Source organism: Schistocerca cancellata, chromosome 4, assembly GCF_023864275.1.
Source record: "Schistocerca cancellata isolate TAMUIC-IGC-003103 chromosome 4, iqSchCanc2.1, whole genome shotgun sequence".
In the NCBI taxonomy this organism is placed as follows: domain Eukaryota; kingdom Metazoa; phylum Arthropoda; class Insecta; order Orthoptera; family Acrididae; genus Schistocerca; species Schistocerca cancellata.
The window spans coordinates 523,489,934-523,507,754 of record NC_064629.1 but is presented as its reverse complement, the minus strand read 5'-3'; the positions used below and the strand labels follow the sequence as shown (position 1 = coordinate 523,507,754).

Genomic DNA, 17,821 nt, shown 5'->3' with positions numbered 1-17,821 from the left:
ACGTCATTTCACCAAGGAACAGGCCGTCGTCTGAGGTGCTTGCTAGACTGGGACTGTAATCTGCGGCAGCTCGCTAGATCAGACAGGTGATATGGTCCACCATCCCCAGGTACAATAATGTTGTTTGAAGATGGCCTGCTGAATGTATCATTAGCAATTTGCCCTTCTTTGTAGTCTCCTGCCAACCACCGGCCGAGTCAGCAGATTAATCTACACCGGAAAGGAGTCACTAGAATGCAAGTCTTTGACCACTTCACACTGAAGTGAGTCTGCAAAAGCTGGGGAGTAAAAACAAAGTTCTGTGGCTGAAGTTGACCTTGTAACTGTAAAAAGTGTTCATCTGATAAGAATTAAAATGGGAGATATTCTCTGAATGAACGAGACGCTCGATAATTCGACCTCTAGAGCAAGTGGTAGCCGAGACCTACAGCACATTGTGTGCACTGAAGTCCCCCCGCCCCGCCGAAGGACTGGGTGGGGGGATGCGCCGAGGAGTTCAATCAGTACACCTATATCCAACGGATCATGAAGTGGAAGATGTGAAACAACACTGATTTTAAATTGTGTAAGAACTTCAACTGAAACTAGTTGTATAGCCGTGGTAAGAGGGACAGGAGAGTAGTAGCGTCCATAGTAAACCCTTAATCAAGGTGTGTCAGTGACTTTAAAATGAGTTTCTTGTAAGCAAACGTAGAATAGGCTCTTCTGGGTCAGGAGCTGTCATTATGCCAAACACGATTCGTATCCATTTAATTTCCACTGCGACGGGGAAGTCTCTGTGGGAGCCACTGACTAGCAATGGCTGAGCTTGTCCTTCTCCCGCGGTGGTCGTGACTTACCCGAATGGTCAGGGAAAACATGAGAGGTTGCCCAGCTCTCCGGTTCCCCCATGTGTATATCAGTGTCATCAACCATAAAATCACAATCAGGAAGGGAGAGTGTTTGCCGATCGAATGGTTTTGCTGTCACTTTCTTCGATTTCGAAAGACTTTGTGTGTGACGTTCTCCCTTACTTATGGAAGGAGTTGCTTGCATGGGCAGAGGTGATGGCTTAGTGGGTTTCAGTTGGTGTGCAATGGTCTGCGGCTGAGGTTCCAAGTCTGCTGTTGACGGTTTCTGAATGATATTTTTTTTCTGTTTGAATGATGTAGATTTGGGTACAAGTGTATCTTTTCCCCTCACTGGTACACTGACAAATGCATGCACTAGCACTTGAATCTGTGGCGGCGTTTCTGTAGAGGTATCACACTTGGCGACTGGTTTCTTAAGCGTCGATGCACAAGAAGTAGCAAACACTTGAGGTTGCGTAGCCTTGAACGCTCTTTTAGCTTCACCATAGGGTATGTGTCTCTTTCAACTCCAAAATTTTCCTTTCTTCATTATACACCCGACACATCTTGTTCCATACTGCATGATCCCTGTAGCAGTTTATACGTTTCGGAGGAAGTGTACAAGAGTCAACTGATTCGCGACCTGAGCCTCCACAATTTTAACTTCTATCCCTCCAGTTACATGCTATAGTGATATGATCCCACACTTCAAGCATTAAGTTAGCTTGCGAACAAACTGTCAAACCTTAAGCCTGGAAGAATATATTCAGGTAATTCCAGGTTGTTGGACGTTAGAATAAATGTTGCAGTTCTGCACTTCTGTGACACTCATATTTTCCATTCTTCATATAGCTCCTCAACGTCCATCTCCGTTATATAGGAGCAAGTCCTCACGCCTTTACAGTAGTTATGGGTGTTAAGCAACTCAGCCTCAACAGGGTAGTCACCTAAGCATAAGGTCTTGCATCCCATAAGCTTAAATACTTGGTTTGACATGGCAGTTTCAACTAGAAGTGTTCCATTACGAAATGAGTTGACGGCAGAAAAGGTTGGCGGAACTGGCCAGTAACCACCACCCTCCCCCACAGATCGGGAAACCCGCGGTCACCAAACTCGTGCTCAACCACTGCTGGTGGAGCTCCTTGGGAAAGAGACAGCCCGCCCTTCCCAAGTTGTGGACACACTTCGTTGGGGCCCCTCCGCTGAGGCCTGTCCGGCTTGGGTGACCCTGCCAGTCACTACGCTACCGCCGGTATAGCTCTCAGCGTCATTGACACACAAAAACGCTCCCGCCCGGCACTAAAGCCGCCTACAACAAAGCGGTGTCCCCTGAGAGGATTGTCAGTAGAGTAGCAGAAACAGTAGAATGGGTTCGTCTGGAGAGATCAGTGACTTGGGACATGAACTCGACTTATTTATTTCAACAACCATTCACCTCATCAGCACCAAGGCTTCAGGTGGGGAAGCCAAGGCCCACATTCTCTGAAACACATCACTTTCCACCGCCGCTCTTAACGATGGTCCCAGAGAAACGCCAAAATTTTTGTGTTCCGTCGCGAACATCTAAGGTGCCCATTTTAAGAAATGAGACATTTCTTCGAACCTCTCATTATTAAGTATTAAAGGTTCCACAGAAAGTGTGAACATTTTGACAGAGTATAAAGTGTGAACATTTTAACAGGGCATTAAATATGGAGTATTGAGAGTAAAACAAATGTAGTCTGAAGAGAATTTGAGGCACCTTTAAGAGCGCAGTAAAACAAGAGTCCTCAACTGCTGCAGCACGTACAATGAGAGTTGACGCTATCTATCAGATTCCCTAGAATTATAACCATTATAAACCAAACATTTCTTAATGTTCTTATTGTTATTCAGTTTCCACCAAAAATCTGCCTATAACATATGTATTCTACTCAACTGAATGAAAAGGTATTACTGTGTCATCGTTCAAAAACAGCACGAGCATCCGTATTAGATTTAAGTAACTCTTGCAACTTCTTTTATACTACAAGAATTTCTTTCTTTTCAATTTTTGGCAGCATGCAAATTCCATAGACGATGGAGTCATTAAAATCGCCTTGTCGGCCGCAATGTCTTCTTCAAGAGTGAGGAACGGACCAGTCTTGAAATACAGTCTCTTCTCACAGTAAAAACCGACTCGTCCCATTTAACTTCAGAAATATGAAAGACCAATATCATCATCATTCTCTCGTTAAATTAGGAGAAAAGCAATTACTGTGCTGATTTTTTGAACTTCAGCGCCATGAAGATAACATCACAACAGACTGAAATTTGAGGTACATAATAGAGCACAAAGAACATACAGACAGAGGAAAGAAGGAAGACTAGGGTTTAACGTCCAGTTGACGACGAGGTCATTAGATATTGAGCAGAATCTCCGATTGGGGGAAAGGGTGTGGCCTTTTGAAAGGCCTTAAGATATAAGGGGCGATCAAAAAGTATCCGTTCGCAGACCGTACGTCTGGAATCGATATGCCAATCAGGTAAAATCGCAGTGAGCACTAAGGCAATCATTCCATCGGCGCAACAAGTTTAAGGTACTCTTTTGGAAAACACCGTGTCCTGCTGCGCGAAGAAGTCCATAACAGTCTGCTGCACATCCTCGTCCGACAGGAATCGTCGACCCATCAAGGCCTTTTTAAGGGGCCGAAGTCGTAACAAGCGCATGCGGAGAGATCACATTTATAGGGCGGGTGCTCGAGTGTCCCGCACTTGACTTGGCGTAACTTCTGCCTAACGACATCTGCGATGTGGGGACGTTTGTTGTCATGAAGCAGCAGCACCCCTTGTCGCTGCTTTCCCGGACGTTTCGCCTTAATTGCACGCGCACCATTTCCAACGTTGGTTTTCGACACATACACTGCCCCATACAGTCTTCGTTTTCCGATGAATGTTTACCGGTGTTTCTCCTTCGGCAGCCAAGAAAGGATGACAAAACGTTGGTCCTGTTTGGACGCATATTTTAATAACGTCGCCGTAGTTCACATTTCCGCAGTTAGCGCACGCACATTACAAAGACACGAATGTCACACTAAGTCCGATGCATATACTGCACTACCGCTTGGAAGTCGTGCTGCGTTGCATGTACGCCGCAGAAACGCCCTCAAAGAAACTTTTTGATGGTCCGGTTATTTTTTGGTTGACGTAAAATGCTGATCTACATGAGTGGAGGGGAATTCAACCACTGTCCTTCCGACTGCAAATCAAGTGTTTTACTAAGGCGCCGCTTAGCTTTGTGAGAGGAAGAATGCAAGGTAGATAGGATAGAAATTCGTATATTATCGACTCCCTGATTATAGTGACGGCGCTATGACTCAACAAGTAAAAAATACGTTTTTGCCTTTACGGATAACTTCTGCCAATCTCCAGCAGTCTTTATGGAAAACTGAAAACCTAGACCAGGATGGTGTGACAGCTATTTACGTCCCTCTCCCCCCCCCCATTCCAATCAATAACCCAAGTAATTTCCGACGTCTTAAACGCAGTGTTTTCTCACTCGGTGACACGAGAACTAGTAGTGATGCACCTGGGATTCGCATTACTGAGGAAATCCATCTCTGAATGGTCAACTGGAACAGAGCTACAGAACGGCCAATAAGTGCGTCGCCGTCAGCGATCGGTAGGCTGTCAGATAGAAATAAATGCATTAAAGAGTTTTAATGGGTACTATTAACAGTACGTGGGTTCACAGTCATTATCGTCTCATGAACATGGAAGAGAAATGGGCGGATAAAAAGAAGTCCAACAATGACTCATGAAATGTGATGTTCTACAGGGTTACTGGGATGACAATTATGTCAATGCCATGAAGGTGGAGAAATTTTTATTTTCGAAAATTGATTGCAAAACGCTGGAGAAATGTCTGCTTCAATGGTGTGTCATCTTAGGTCTACAACATTAGCACATAGTGGGGAACGAAAGGATACCGACAGACTCGAGGGATTGCAGCAGGTGTCTTTAAGGATAAACTGCGGATAAGATCCCTGTTCGAAAGCATCATCCAACGACGCTACAGAGTGTCAAAGTTAAAGAGATAACGTCTGCCGATAGACCACCGTTTTGACAGCAAACACACAATAGTGTAAAATCATGTCCGAAAGAACGGACACCACACATACATACAAACATTAGTGTGGTCGTCGTCACCATGCACAACATTCGCTTTGGCATGTGCATATCTTGGCTTTTCCGAATTATGCATGCTCTCAACACTTTCTTCCAATGATGAGAAGGTGCAAATTTCAGACTCAGAGTACAAATGTCGACAATATGAAGTTTGCTTTGATCATCATAGTGCTTCAAGAGCCACTGTCTGAATTCCCTTGCCTTTCTCCGAACTGACAGTCAAGTGACCTACGCAGTTACAGTGGGACTTAACGGTGTAACGAGGAATGCCAATCACAGTGCCACTTCCCCCCCCCTCCCAATACACAAAAAACCTTCCGATCTGTAGTCTGAGACACCCACGCAGCTCCGAATTCCACGAATATCTTTCCTTTAACACCTTTAATGCGTTATGCAACGTCAGACCTCACACTGCCCGTCACGCCTCAACGGTGGCCTGAGTGTTCGCGACACACATCGCCGACTGGCCACATGTTGGCTATACGGAAACGAGTGCGCTGTCAACGTCCACCAGCAGTTCGAAGCATCAAACTATTCACTCATGTCGGAACAGATTGACGGAAATACCATTCAAACACATTTGAATGACCTGTACAAACTAAATACAGCTCCTCATAACTTCATAAAGTACGGACAACTACGGGTCATAAATGAGAGTTTAGTGATATGATGTTTCATTTATCTGTAAAGCCATTACATGTGGCATAAATGTCGATATTTCTGCAGTTATTCCTTTATGGTCTTCGCAGTTCATAAAATACGCGTTTAAAATCTCTCTCTTCTTTGGTCAAGACGTCGATAATGCCGCGTAACCTTGAGATAAAAACAATTACAGCAAGGTTAAAAAATCTCTCTGGCTAAATATTTAGAGTGTTTCTAGAACCGCTGAAAGAATACTGCAGGACCTTCCCACGCAGATTCGTTTCACATCTAAGCTGCCATGTCCCCAGCCTTCCTCTGTATTGGTCGTAGTAAATTCCAAGAAGGAAACAAAGCCTTCGGTAGTCATGGTATTTTCTGTATAATGCACTGCCTGACAAAAAAGTGAAACACTCAGAAGACATGGTTAGATGTCAATGTAACTTCGTACACCTGTACACCACAGGCAAGTATGGAAATGTTTATAGTTACAATTCTCAGCGTCAGGTAGAACGGGTACTAGAGCACTATAGTGTTGTTTGTGTTTAGCGCTGTTCAAATGGCTCTGAGCACTATGGGACTTAACATCTGAGGTCATCAGTCCCCTAGAACTAAGAACTACTTAAACCTAACCAACCTAAGGAAATCACACACATCCATGCCGAGGCAGGATTCGAACCTGCGACCGTAGCAGTCGCGCGGTTCCGGACTGAAGCGCCTAGAACCGCTCGGTCACCGCGGGCGGCTTAGTGCTGTTACCAGGCATGGTAGGGTATACAAGGGGCGTGAACAGCGTCAAATGTTGAGAGATCACGGAAGGACACGGAGAGGCATACTCGCGTGAGACAGCGTTATCAGCGCCTGAAAGAGGCCTCGTTGTGGATCTGAATTCGTCCTGCTGGTCGAATCGTGCACTATCCACAATTGTGGCGCATTTGGATGTGACAGTGGCCCGATGTTGGACTGTAGGCACTCTCTTCGTCAAGATTCCCTCCGACCACCACAACCTGTCACCTGAGAAGAAGTAATGGGCTCCCTAAAACATTCCGTCGTGTTATCCCGCGCTACTAGTCGGAACTGGAATTACCGTCCCATGCTAAATCTGCCTTTAACACCACAACACAAAAGGCTGCGTTTGGAGTGGTACCGTGACCAGGAAGCATGGCCTGCTGACCAATGGCGTTGCATTGTGTTCAACCGTTCACGGTTCTGCACTATCCTGGGTTATCATCGCCAGCGAGTATGGTAGTGACTGGAGAGGCAAAGTGGTGTTTGGCGTCACAGTGTGGGGAACCATCGGGTATGAGTTGAGGTCACGGTTCGTAGCGATAGAGGGAACTCTGACGGCACAACGGTACGTCAACGGATATCCTGGGTCCTCCTGTGTTACCTCTTAAGCGACAGTATTGTGGTGCCATTTTTTAGGACAATGCTCGGCCACGCATGGCACGAGACACTATAAACCGTCTGTGTGATCTTTATCATACGTTAATTACAAAAATATTAAGAAAATTCGATACATCCAGCTTTAATTACTACTGTAAATGTAACTGCCACACATGGCCCCGAAAAAGCAACGTAAATTATAACTGGAGGCCCATATAAGAAGAAAACTTGACGAAAGAAACTCTTTATAAATTCTGACACAGGTAAATTTATCGCGGAAGAAAACGTAAATGACGTACCTTTTGGAGGAAAGAGTTCATCCATTTTGTGAAAGTCTTTTTCTGGATGGCAAGACGCTCCTCCTGCAGGGCGCGAATGCGGCCCTGCTCGAATTTGATAACGTCCTCCCGCTGCGTCATAGCGTTTCGTGGCGGGTCGTAGTCGTGCACATACTGGGCTGTAACAAAAGACACAGTTCCTCAGTTCACAGAATACATTAACATGCCCGATAAACTTCACTTTCATGGCAAAAACGGAAGTTGCTGCACCTAGAAGAGTGTTACAATCGTTACCAAACAGGGATCACTGGAACCAACAGAAAACTCTTATAAATATCATTCAGCTCATTAACATCAACACAGAGCAGACTGTATGTGTTTTGTTCCAGTACAGGATGGTACGTTAACATCTCGATACCCAGCATATGATTGGAGAGGCAGTATGTCAGTAGAGTCATTAACGCCTCATATAGCAAATTAAGAATCTTGGACTTAAAAAAATAACGCAGACTACGTATCGAATTTCGTCATTAACTGTATGAGCAGCTGTAAAGCACCGAAGGTACGACGAAAAGTTGATATTGTCTTTAAAAAAAAAAAAGTTATTCGTTTAAACAGTAGGGTCTTAGTTTATAGCATCTGTTCTTTGTTCATCAATCACGTGTTCCTCCACGAACACAAAACGCCAATATAACAGCACTAAATTCGGGAACAGTTCTACATTTAGAGCAGAGTACATAACATGACATATATTACGTACTTTGATTTTCACTTTTCACGTCAAATTTATGTTTTCAAAAATAACACATTTTCAGTGGGGGGGGGGGGAAGAGGGAGGGAAGAGAAAGAGAGAGAGAGAGAGAGAGAGAGAGAGAGAGAGAGAGAGAGAGAGAGACCGCAACGCCCAGTTCCCTGTTTTCTCTCGTTCTGAATTAGATCCATACCAAAATGTCCGGCCATATTTACACGACAAAGTACATATACTTTTACTCTCAGACCAACGAGATATCTGTCTGATGTACTGCTATCCAGATAAAGGCAAACCTCTGTCTATTTCCTCTCCACCTGTTGCGTTTTTCATAATTTCTTCTCGTCACATGGAGAGCATGTACCTGCTAGTTCGCAAAGTTCTCCGAAACTACTGCTTTGAGGCCCGTGGCTGGAGTCTGAAGCACCATGAAAAAAACAACGAGATCGTTTGAGACGGAGCAGAAGCTTGGGACAGGAATTCGGTCGGGCTCTTCAAAGGCACTATACCGCTCTTTGCCTTCTTAACGGTTTCCATGCAAAACCTAAATCTGGTGATTTAAACTACCATCTTACAAAATGCCAGTGGGCACGGATACTCTCCACAACAACTAAATACTACGGTGTTTCGGTTCGCATCTTCCAATGTAAGTACAAAACGACATGCGCATTAATATATGTGAGTGTGACGAGAGTGTGGCCCGATCAGCATCAGGGACCTACCAGGCTTACAGGAAATGTGATTTATAATGTACAGAGAATACCATATAAATATAAATGATGAAAGCTGCTAAGCTGTACTGAAAACAAACCTTATTCCAGCGGAAGAATAAGCATTGGCACGTAATTATACGTTTTAATCATTTATAACCATATATCATATAAATCATGTTTCCTGATGTCTCCCATCCATCTACCAATAGGTTTTTGTCGTCCCCGTTGCCGCCGCCGTCGTTTCATTGAGGGTAATGACATGCGACACTGCAGATGGTAATCCATTCGTTCAAATGATGATAATCTCGGTGGGCTCCTTAGCCAAGAAAAGAGGATATGTGTCGGTACCGGGTTCTTTTCGTTCCATAGTGATCCATAAAATCAAACACGCCTACGCTGCAAAGAACCCCATCGTAGTGATCCACGTAATTCATACACACCTCGTAATATGTCGGAGGAAGGCAATGGCCAACTACATTCACCAGGACCTTATCCAAGATAGTGACGCGGGACTTCGGTATTTTCCACAACGCTAATTGATGAGTAAGGGACTGACTTTCAACTCCGTTCTTTCCAGGTGTTCAACTTTGACCACAAATCGAATGGCTGTAAGCTATATATAATTTCTGATAATCGTTTGTTTTCATAATCTGTTGTGGTAACCGAGTTTTTAACTCATTATACGAACTTCACAACGTATTATAGATTTCTTAGTACACAATTACTATGGTCTCTTGTTGGTCGTAACAGAGGCATTCTGACCGATGGGATGTGACCACCATCCAGCATAAGCACTTTTTACCACCACTTTCTTTTCTCAGACGTTATGTCTGGTCAAAAATGGAAAGTGACGCGGACCTTCATCAAGCGTGACTTCCTTTTAACTGTACGGTATATGTTATATTGCATTTAGGAACTTTCGGGTAATTGAACATGTATCAATAATTACGGATTTCTGTAGTTGTATGTATAAGTTTGGATGTAGCCGTATTGCATTGATGTACTGGTGGATATTGTGTGGTATGACTCCTGTAGTTGATAGTATAATTGGTATAATGTCAACTTTATCCTGATGCCACATGTCCTTGACTTCCTCAGCCAGTTGGACGTATTTTTCAATTTTTTCTCCTGTTTTCTTTTGTATATTTGTTGTATTGGGTATGGATATTTCGATTAGTTGTGTTAATTTCTTCTTTTTATTGGTGAGTATGATGTCAGGTTTGTTATGTGGTGTTGTTTTATCTGTTATAATGGTTCTGTTCCAGTATAATTTGTATTCATCATTCTCCAGTACATTTTGTGGTGCATACTTGTATGTGGGAACGTGTTGTTTTATAAGTTTATGTTGTAAGGCAAGATGTTGATGTATTATTTTTGCTACATTGTCATGTCTTCTGGGGTATTCTGTATTTGCTAGTATTGTACATCCGCTTGTGATGTGATCTACTGTTTCTATTTGTTGTTTGCAAAGTCTGCATTTATCTGTTGTGGTATTGGGATCTTTAATAATATGCTTGCTGTAATATCTGGTGTTTATTGTTTGATCCTGTATTGCAATCACGAATCCTTCAGTCTCACTGTATATATTACCCTTTCTTAGCCATGTGTTGGATGCGTCTTGATCGATGTGTGGCTGTGTTAGATGATACGGGTGCTTACCATGTAGTGTTTTCTTTTTCCAATTTACTTTCTTCATACCAGTTGATGATATGTGATCTAAAGGGTTGTAGAAGTGGTTATAAAATTGCAGTGGTGTAGCCGATTATTTATATGAGTGATTGCTTTGTGTATTTTGCTAGTTTCTGCTCGTTCTAGAAAGAATTTTCTTAAATTGTCTACCTGTCCATAATGTAGGTTTTTTATGTCGATGAATCCCCTTCCTTCTTCCTTTCTGCTTAATGTGAATCTTTCTGTTGCTGAATGTGTGTGATGTATTCTATATTTGTGGCATTGTTAACGTGTAAGTGTATTGAGTGCTTCTAGGTCTGTGTCACTCCATTTCACTACTCCAAATGAGTTGGTCAATATTGGTATAGCATAAGTATTTATAGCTTTTGTTTTGTTTCTTGCTGTCAATTCAGTTTTCAGTATTTTTGTTAATCTTTGTCTATATTTTTCTTTTAGTTCTTCTTTAATATTTGTATTATCTATTCCTATTTTTTGTCTGTATCCTAGATATTTATAGGCATCTGTTTTTTCCATCGCTTCTATGGAGTCACTGCGGTTATTCAATATGTAATCTTCTTGTTTAGTGTGTTTTCCCTTGACTATGCTATTTTTCTTATATTTGTCTGTTCCAAAAGCCATATTTATATCATTGCTGAATTATTCTGTTATCTTTAGTAATTGGTTGAGTTGTTGATTTGTTGCTGCCAGTAGTTTTAGATCATCCATGTATAGCAAATGTGTGATTTTGTGTGGGTATGTTCCAGTAATATTGTATCCATAATTTGTATTATTTAGCATGTTGGATAGTGGGTTCAGAGCAAAGCAGAACCAGAAAGGACTTAATGAGTTTCCTTGGTATATTCCACGCTTAATCTGTATTCGCTGTGATGTGATATTATTTGAATTTGTTTGGATATTAAGTGTGGTTTTCCAATTTTTCATTACTATGTTTAGGAACTGTATCAATTTAGGATCTACTTTGTATATTTCCAATATTTGTAGTAACCATGAGTGGGGTACACTATCAAAAGCTTTTTGGTAATCAATGTATGCGTAGTGTAGCGACCTTTGTTTAGTTTTAGCTTGATATGTCACCTCTGCATCTATCATCAGTTGCTCTTTACATCCTCGTGCTCCTTTGCAACAGCCTTTTTGTTCTTCATTTATAATTTTGTTCTGTGTTGTATGTGTCATTAATTTCTGTGTAATGACTGAAGTTAATATTTTGTATATTGTTGGTAGGCATGTTATGGGGCGATATTTAGCTGGGTTTGCTGTGTCTGCTTGATCTTTAGGTTTCAGATAAGTTATTCCATATGTAAGTGTATCAGGGAATGTGTATGGGTCTGCAATGTAACTGTTAAATAATTTAGTTAGATGTGAATGTGTTGAGGTGAACTTCTTTAGCCAGTAATTTGCTATTTTATCATTTCCAGGGGCTTTCCAATTGTGTGTAGAATTAATTGCTCGGGTGACTTCATGTTGCAAAATTATCACTTCAGGCATTTGTGGTATCATCTTGTATGAGTCTGTTTCTGCTTGTATCCACCGTGCATGCCTGTTATGTTGTACTGGGTTTGACCATATGTTGCTCCAGAAGTGTTCCATGTCTTATGTTTGGTGGATTGTCTATTTTAATGTGTGTGTTATCTATTGTCTGGTAAAATTTCTTTTGGTTTGTGTTGAATGTTTGGTTTTGTTTCCTTCTATTTTCTTTTTTTTTTGTTTCTTCTAAGTCGTTTGGCCAATGCTTGTTTATTATTATTATTATTATTATTATTATTATTATTATTATTATTATTATTTACACACTCATTGATTTTTGCCAATTGTGTTTATTTGTTTCTAAATAGTTCTCTTTATTTCATTACATAATTTTTTTTATGTACGACCAACTGTATTTTATTTATCAACTGTCGAATCTCGTGTGACATTTGATTTCGTTTGATCATCTTGTTATCTCAGACATATCCCAAACTTTATATCGAAATCTTTCATTCTTTCATTCTAAAGTTTCTTCGTTTATGTGTCTTGAATTTGTGATACAATTCGTAGTTTATACTTGAAATATTCGAATTATTGAATCCGAATCTGTCTTAATGCGATCCATCCTTCATAGTTTTGTAACTTGTTTTGTTGTAAATATTACTCTCTTGCTGTCAGAACGGTTTTAATAGAACATAATTCAATTCTTTTGGGTCTTTTTCAAGTCCATTTTATTTTCCGCTTCTGTTTGAATTTATTCATACTGAATATTTCGTTCTTATAAGATGAACAGACCAGTGCAATTTTAGTAATAAAAACCTCTTACAGCAAGGAAAACGTTCCAAAGTCCATGAGCGTTGGCTATATCTCAGACACACAACCTGACTACCTTCAGTTCATTACTTTAATACTTTCTCCAACCCTTACGCTGCGGTCACTGTGGCACCGACAACAGTCGACAGACGCTGTCGCCAGAGGTCGCCCGGCAACATAGGCAGATCGCTTATTTACAGTGCGTCTGATCTCCGACAGTTTTTGGCAGGATCAAGGTTAGAATCCATTCTAACCTCCTTGGGAGAGGGATAGACGCCGCGACGCCTTTATGCTTAGAGACGAGTACTGTATTGCGGCTTTTGCTATTAAAAGGACGCCGAATCCATGTGAATGAGCTATATCTTTCTTGAAAAGAATGCTGCGAATACTGCACACTCTTTCCTGAGTTACTGGAATGACTATAAAAGTTTTACGAATGTGTAATATGAGAGGACAAACGTTCTATTACATAGTCGAGATGATTCTTGGTAACTTTAGAAAGTAAGACCACAAACACTCTGCACAACTTCAAATAAATTTAGCAAAACACACACTTTCAATAAATGGCGTTCAGCACCTGTCTCCAAGACAAACATGAATTTTAGAATATATATCCACCTCATAACGGAACCATCACCCTACTGGCATAAAAAGACCAATAAAAAGGAATAATAATTATTCGTAAACAGTTAATGCACACCTACAAAAACCCAAAAAAGATCCACTGCAGTAACTAAGAATCAAAACTGACATACGCCATTTTTCTCAGTCGCACACACAATTTTTTGAGGTTATAATCTAGGCGTAAAATTTATGATACGAATTTTGTCTGTGTTGGCAGATGACATGCGGCATGAAGTGTAGATATGAGGCTGAAATGGCTAGAAAACCACAGAACATGAATAATTCATACAAGGTAAATTCAGTTCATTATTGTTACATTTTTAAGTTATTCGTAACTTGTTGTTTCCGATAAAGAAGCGATTTCAGATCACAGATTCCAAGACACATCCATGTTATATTTCTCATCCTCAGGATGCCATAAACTCCTCCTTTCTTGTACTTAACTTAAAAATTTCTCACGTAGCCCAGCTCGACCGAAGATAAACTGATATGAATTGCATCGACCGTCTTCCGAAGTCTGTTCTTTCGGGCGTTGATATATACCGCACACGTACTAACGTACTGGTTTGAAAAGATCGCCCAGTTTCGGCCGATGTCGGTCGTCGGCGGAATACCTCGATGTCGGTGACCTCAAGACTTCAAGATGCTCACACGAGACAATAGCAACACAACCCACGTCGTGATTAATTAAAATTAGTGCTAAACAAGTGTTCGAACACTGTCATAAAACTTTCATAATAATGTAGGTTAAACATTACTGAATGGATTTTGCTGGCATAATTTATGTCACTGCATCATCATTTTCCTCCCCCCCCCCCCTCCCCTTTCTACCACCAGCCCCAAATCAATCGATCAGTTCATTTTAATGAATCTAATTCAACAGGCATAGATTCCTTGTAGCAGGATAAGCCATGACACCATCTACACCATTCGCCAGTGATGCTATCTGAGAGGATCTTTGGCATTAGTGTTCAGAAATCATAGGTGGAAACATATGTGACAACGAAAGTTGGAGCCGTGCTCTGACAGCTTAACGATTAAGGTGGCTGCTCGTGAACAGCAGGAAAGTCGTTTTCGAGTCCTGGTCTGGCATACATTTTTCGTTAGTCAAGACATATTCATTACATGTCGTCTTCAGCATTTCTGATCGATTTTCGCTGATATAATTCCTTATAAGTGCATCTTAATCTATTTCATTCCCATCACACAGACATTTCCTTTCAGTGATTATAGTTCAGTCCCATATACGATAAGCAACAGGGTCCAGTGCTAAACCTCGGAACAGCAAAGCCTACAGCAGTACAAGACCTGTTCGCCTACAGAACATGTACAGGCCGATGTTTTCGTTTAGTTATGGTGATTCAGTTCCAGTTGGTCTGTTTCCTTCGGTACAAAGTAAAGCGGATCGTTTGGAAAGTTGTGGATATTTACTGTCGACGCTAGCTGCAATGAACGTCCCAAAACATAGGGAAAATGTACCAGAGAGTGCGCAGTCCCAAAGAGCGCGCAGCTTGTGTTGCTTACAGTTGACTAAACTCGTCAGCTCGTCACTGACGTAGTTGTTTTCAGACTGGTGTCAGAAACACCTCGTAGAAGTTGTTTGAAGAAATCCCGTGTTTCCGAAGTGAAACCGGTAAGAATCACTTTTCAGCTTTCTTAGTGTAGCTCTGGTAATGTGTTGCATAAGTTATACACAGAATATACGAGCAATAGCCTTTAATTCTTAATTGCATTTTGAAAGGCTGGCTTGGAAACTACCATACTGCATCCACACGTTTTGCAAATGTGACGTGTGCTGCCATCTGTTGACTTTGGTTGGATCCATTGTTTCTGTATGAAAGAGTGCGCATATAACGTCGCCAAAGAGTACGAGCTTTCTGTTTCGGATTGGTTGATTTGGGGGAGGGGACCGAACAGAGAGGTCATCGGTCCCATCGGATTAGGGAAGGACGTCGGCCGTAACCTTTTAAAGGAACCATCCCGGAATTTTCCTGAAGCGACTTGGGAATATCACGGAAAACCTAAATCAAGGTGACCGGACGCGGGTATGAACCGTTGTCCTTCCGAATGCGAGTCCAGTGTGCTAGCCACTGCGCCACCTCTCTCGGTCTCTCTTTAGGGCACAACTGCAAATTTGCGTTGTGAAGTTCGAAGGATAAGTATCGTTTCTGAATGACTTCAACTTAAGTACGAAAATCAGACAAGAGACTCATCTAAACTAAAGAGCTGCTCAATGAGGACAGACAACGAATTGTAAATGAACACAACAATGATTGCCGCTGCTCTTGGTACGAAGGAGACTGCTTTAAGGAAAAGACTGAAAGCTGTGAGTAGAGAACATAGATTTTGACGTTTCCAGAGGACTGGTTCCAGTGCATTGACTATGGGAGATGGTGCTACGAACAGTGCTCTTCATTTGAGGGTGATATTGCGTTTTGTGACATTTGCTAAATACGTACTCTTTGGGCATGTCTTGCGTATTCTTAGGCGCAGGCGAACGAAAGAGTGCCTATTTCCCTTTTTTTGTATTTTTGAAAAGTTCGATGAAAGCATTACCTCCCTCCTGCTGTAGTTTTCTGAACATGTAGATTTTATGTTAATAAATATACACCTAAAATGATTTTGTTTTCCTACTGATAATAACCCAGATATCTACGTTTATTCCTTAACTGCGCTGTCTTAGACATGGTTCCCCTACACTTATCTGTCCGCCATCGGGAAGTTTGCCTGAGCTAATACACACCGAACTATAACACGAGGAGACAAAGAGTATGGAAGGTCGTACATGTAGCTACGCTACATTTGGCACAGGTCTTAGCTTCACATCAACTATTCGCAGTTACGTGCTATCCTCTGAAGAAGATAAACCAGCTATACATCACTATAATTGGTCTAAAATTCATTTACTCCATAGCACGCAAACAAAACAAGATTTTTTCCAGTGTTTTAGTTCTGTATAAATGGCGTGTACTAACAACTAAACAAGGACTAGATTGTGGCCACAACCGCTACAGTAATGACGGGTGGTGGCTGCAGGGGGGGGGGGGGGCGGGGGGGAGGGGGCGATGGCCGCGTCTGTACTCAGCGATTACGCACGAAGGCCGAACAAACATCAATGAGTTTTACAAATGTCGCCAGAACGCTAGTGCCGTAGTAACACAGGTTGACCTTCCTTATCTCTCCCTGATCCATTCAAACAGAAACACGTGTTAACTAGAACTTTCCAGCTGGTTATTTGTGTATCTACCGGTCAAGAAAGATGTCGATGGGTTAGATAAAAAAGTAGAACTTTGTATCTACAGTAGGGAGAGCGATTCTTCTGGCTTCAATGTTGGCACAATTGAGCATGTATTCCCTATGAATTCCGTTTCGATAGACTTCTCAGTAAGTCGACTTAAACCATAACAACATAAATTATATCTGACCCATTCGATCATCAGAAGAAGGCCATGGCGTAAAATGAAAGACTGTTTTACTCCTTATACTGCTGGGCAACTCCTCAGTCCGTAGTAGCGTATTTAAACACCATTTCTCTTCTCTTTGTATACTCATCAGGATACCTATTTCGAACAACTTAAAAAATTTACAGTCACTGGGTACGAAGAATGGACAAGAATGGGCACGTAACCAAACATGGCCTTGTTGAAGAAACGATCACAGTATTTGCCGTAAGACCTAAGAAAAGAGCAAGAGTAAGAGTAAGTCAGAATGCTAGACGGTGTCCCCAATACCGTGAGTGCGCCACCATATTTCTCTGTACTTTCCTCGAAGCGTTCGAAGTATAAATACAAGTCTAGAATCGGTGCACTAGTTGCGTGGGAATTCCAGTTTGATAAAAAAAAAAGGACTGTCTCCAAGCTATGAACACATTAAGTTAAAACATGACTGGGGGCAACAATTTTTCCATTGAACACTACATTGAGTTGTTATTGAATTTCATTGTCATTTATCGAGGCCATACCTTATTTTTTAAGGTAAGAGCAGGAGTTCACGTCACCCAAAATGGCGCTTAGTGGCGAGAAAGGGCCAAAATTCTGCCAGCGAACGATTCTATCAGCGGAATTACATAACAAAAAATCGAAACGCAATGAAACTGGAGAAGCTGAGTTGCTAGTGAAATACGAGTATCGATTACAATGGAGCACTTAACGTATTCAAGAGCTATTTATAAGATGAGAAAAACAATCGAAAATTGATATATTAGCTCCCTCTATAAAGACATACTATCAGAAAGGTAAGTATGCGGAATCCAGTCAAGGCTACTTTATCAAAGGATTGAGGATGTCCAGGTCGTGAAGTGAAACAGTTCCTCCCCCCTACGACTCCAGTATATAATGACTGCAATACTTTTCTCTGCAAAACTGGAGGTTAGGTTTTACCGTCCCTCTGACATCGATTCAGCAGAGACGAAATAATAGCTGGCGCTGCATACGAAAGAGAAAAGGAAACATTTGTGACCTTGTCGGAGTCATTTCGGCATTCATCTCAACC

General features: G+C 41.7%; 1 protein-coding gene across 1 annotated transcript in view; it reads right to left on the bottom strand.

The window, feature by feature from the left end:
- Positions 1-17,821, bottom strand: part of LOC126185174 (spectrin beta chain, non-erythrocytic 2) — a 315,568-nt gene that overhangs the window by 252,037 nt on the left and 45,710 nt on the right. The window contains exon 2 of the mRNA XM_049928020.1: positions 7,301-7,458. Within this exon, the coding sequence (XP_049783977.1) occupies positions 7,301-7,458 (158 nt within the window). The remainder of the gene's footprint in view (positions 1-7,300; positions 7,459-17,821) is intronic.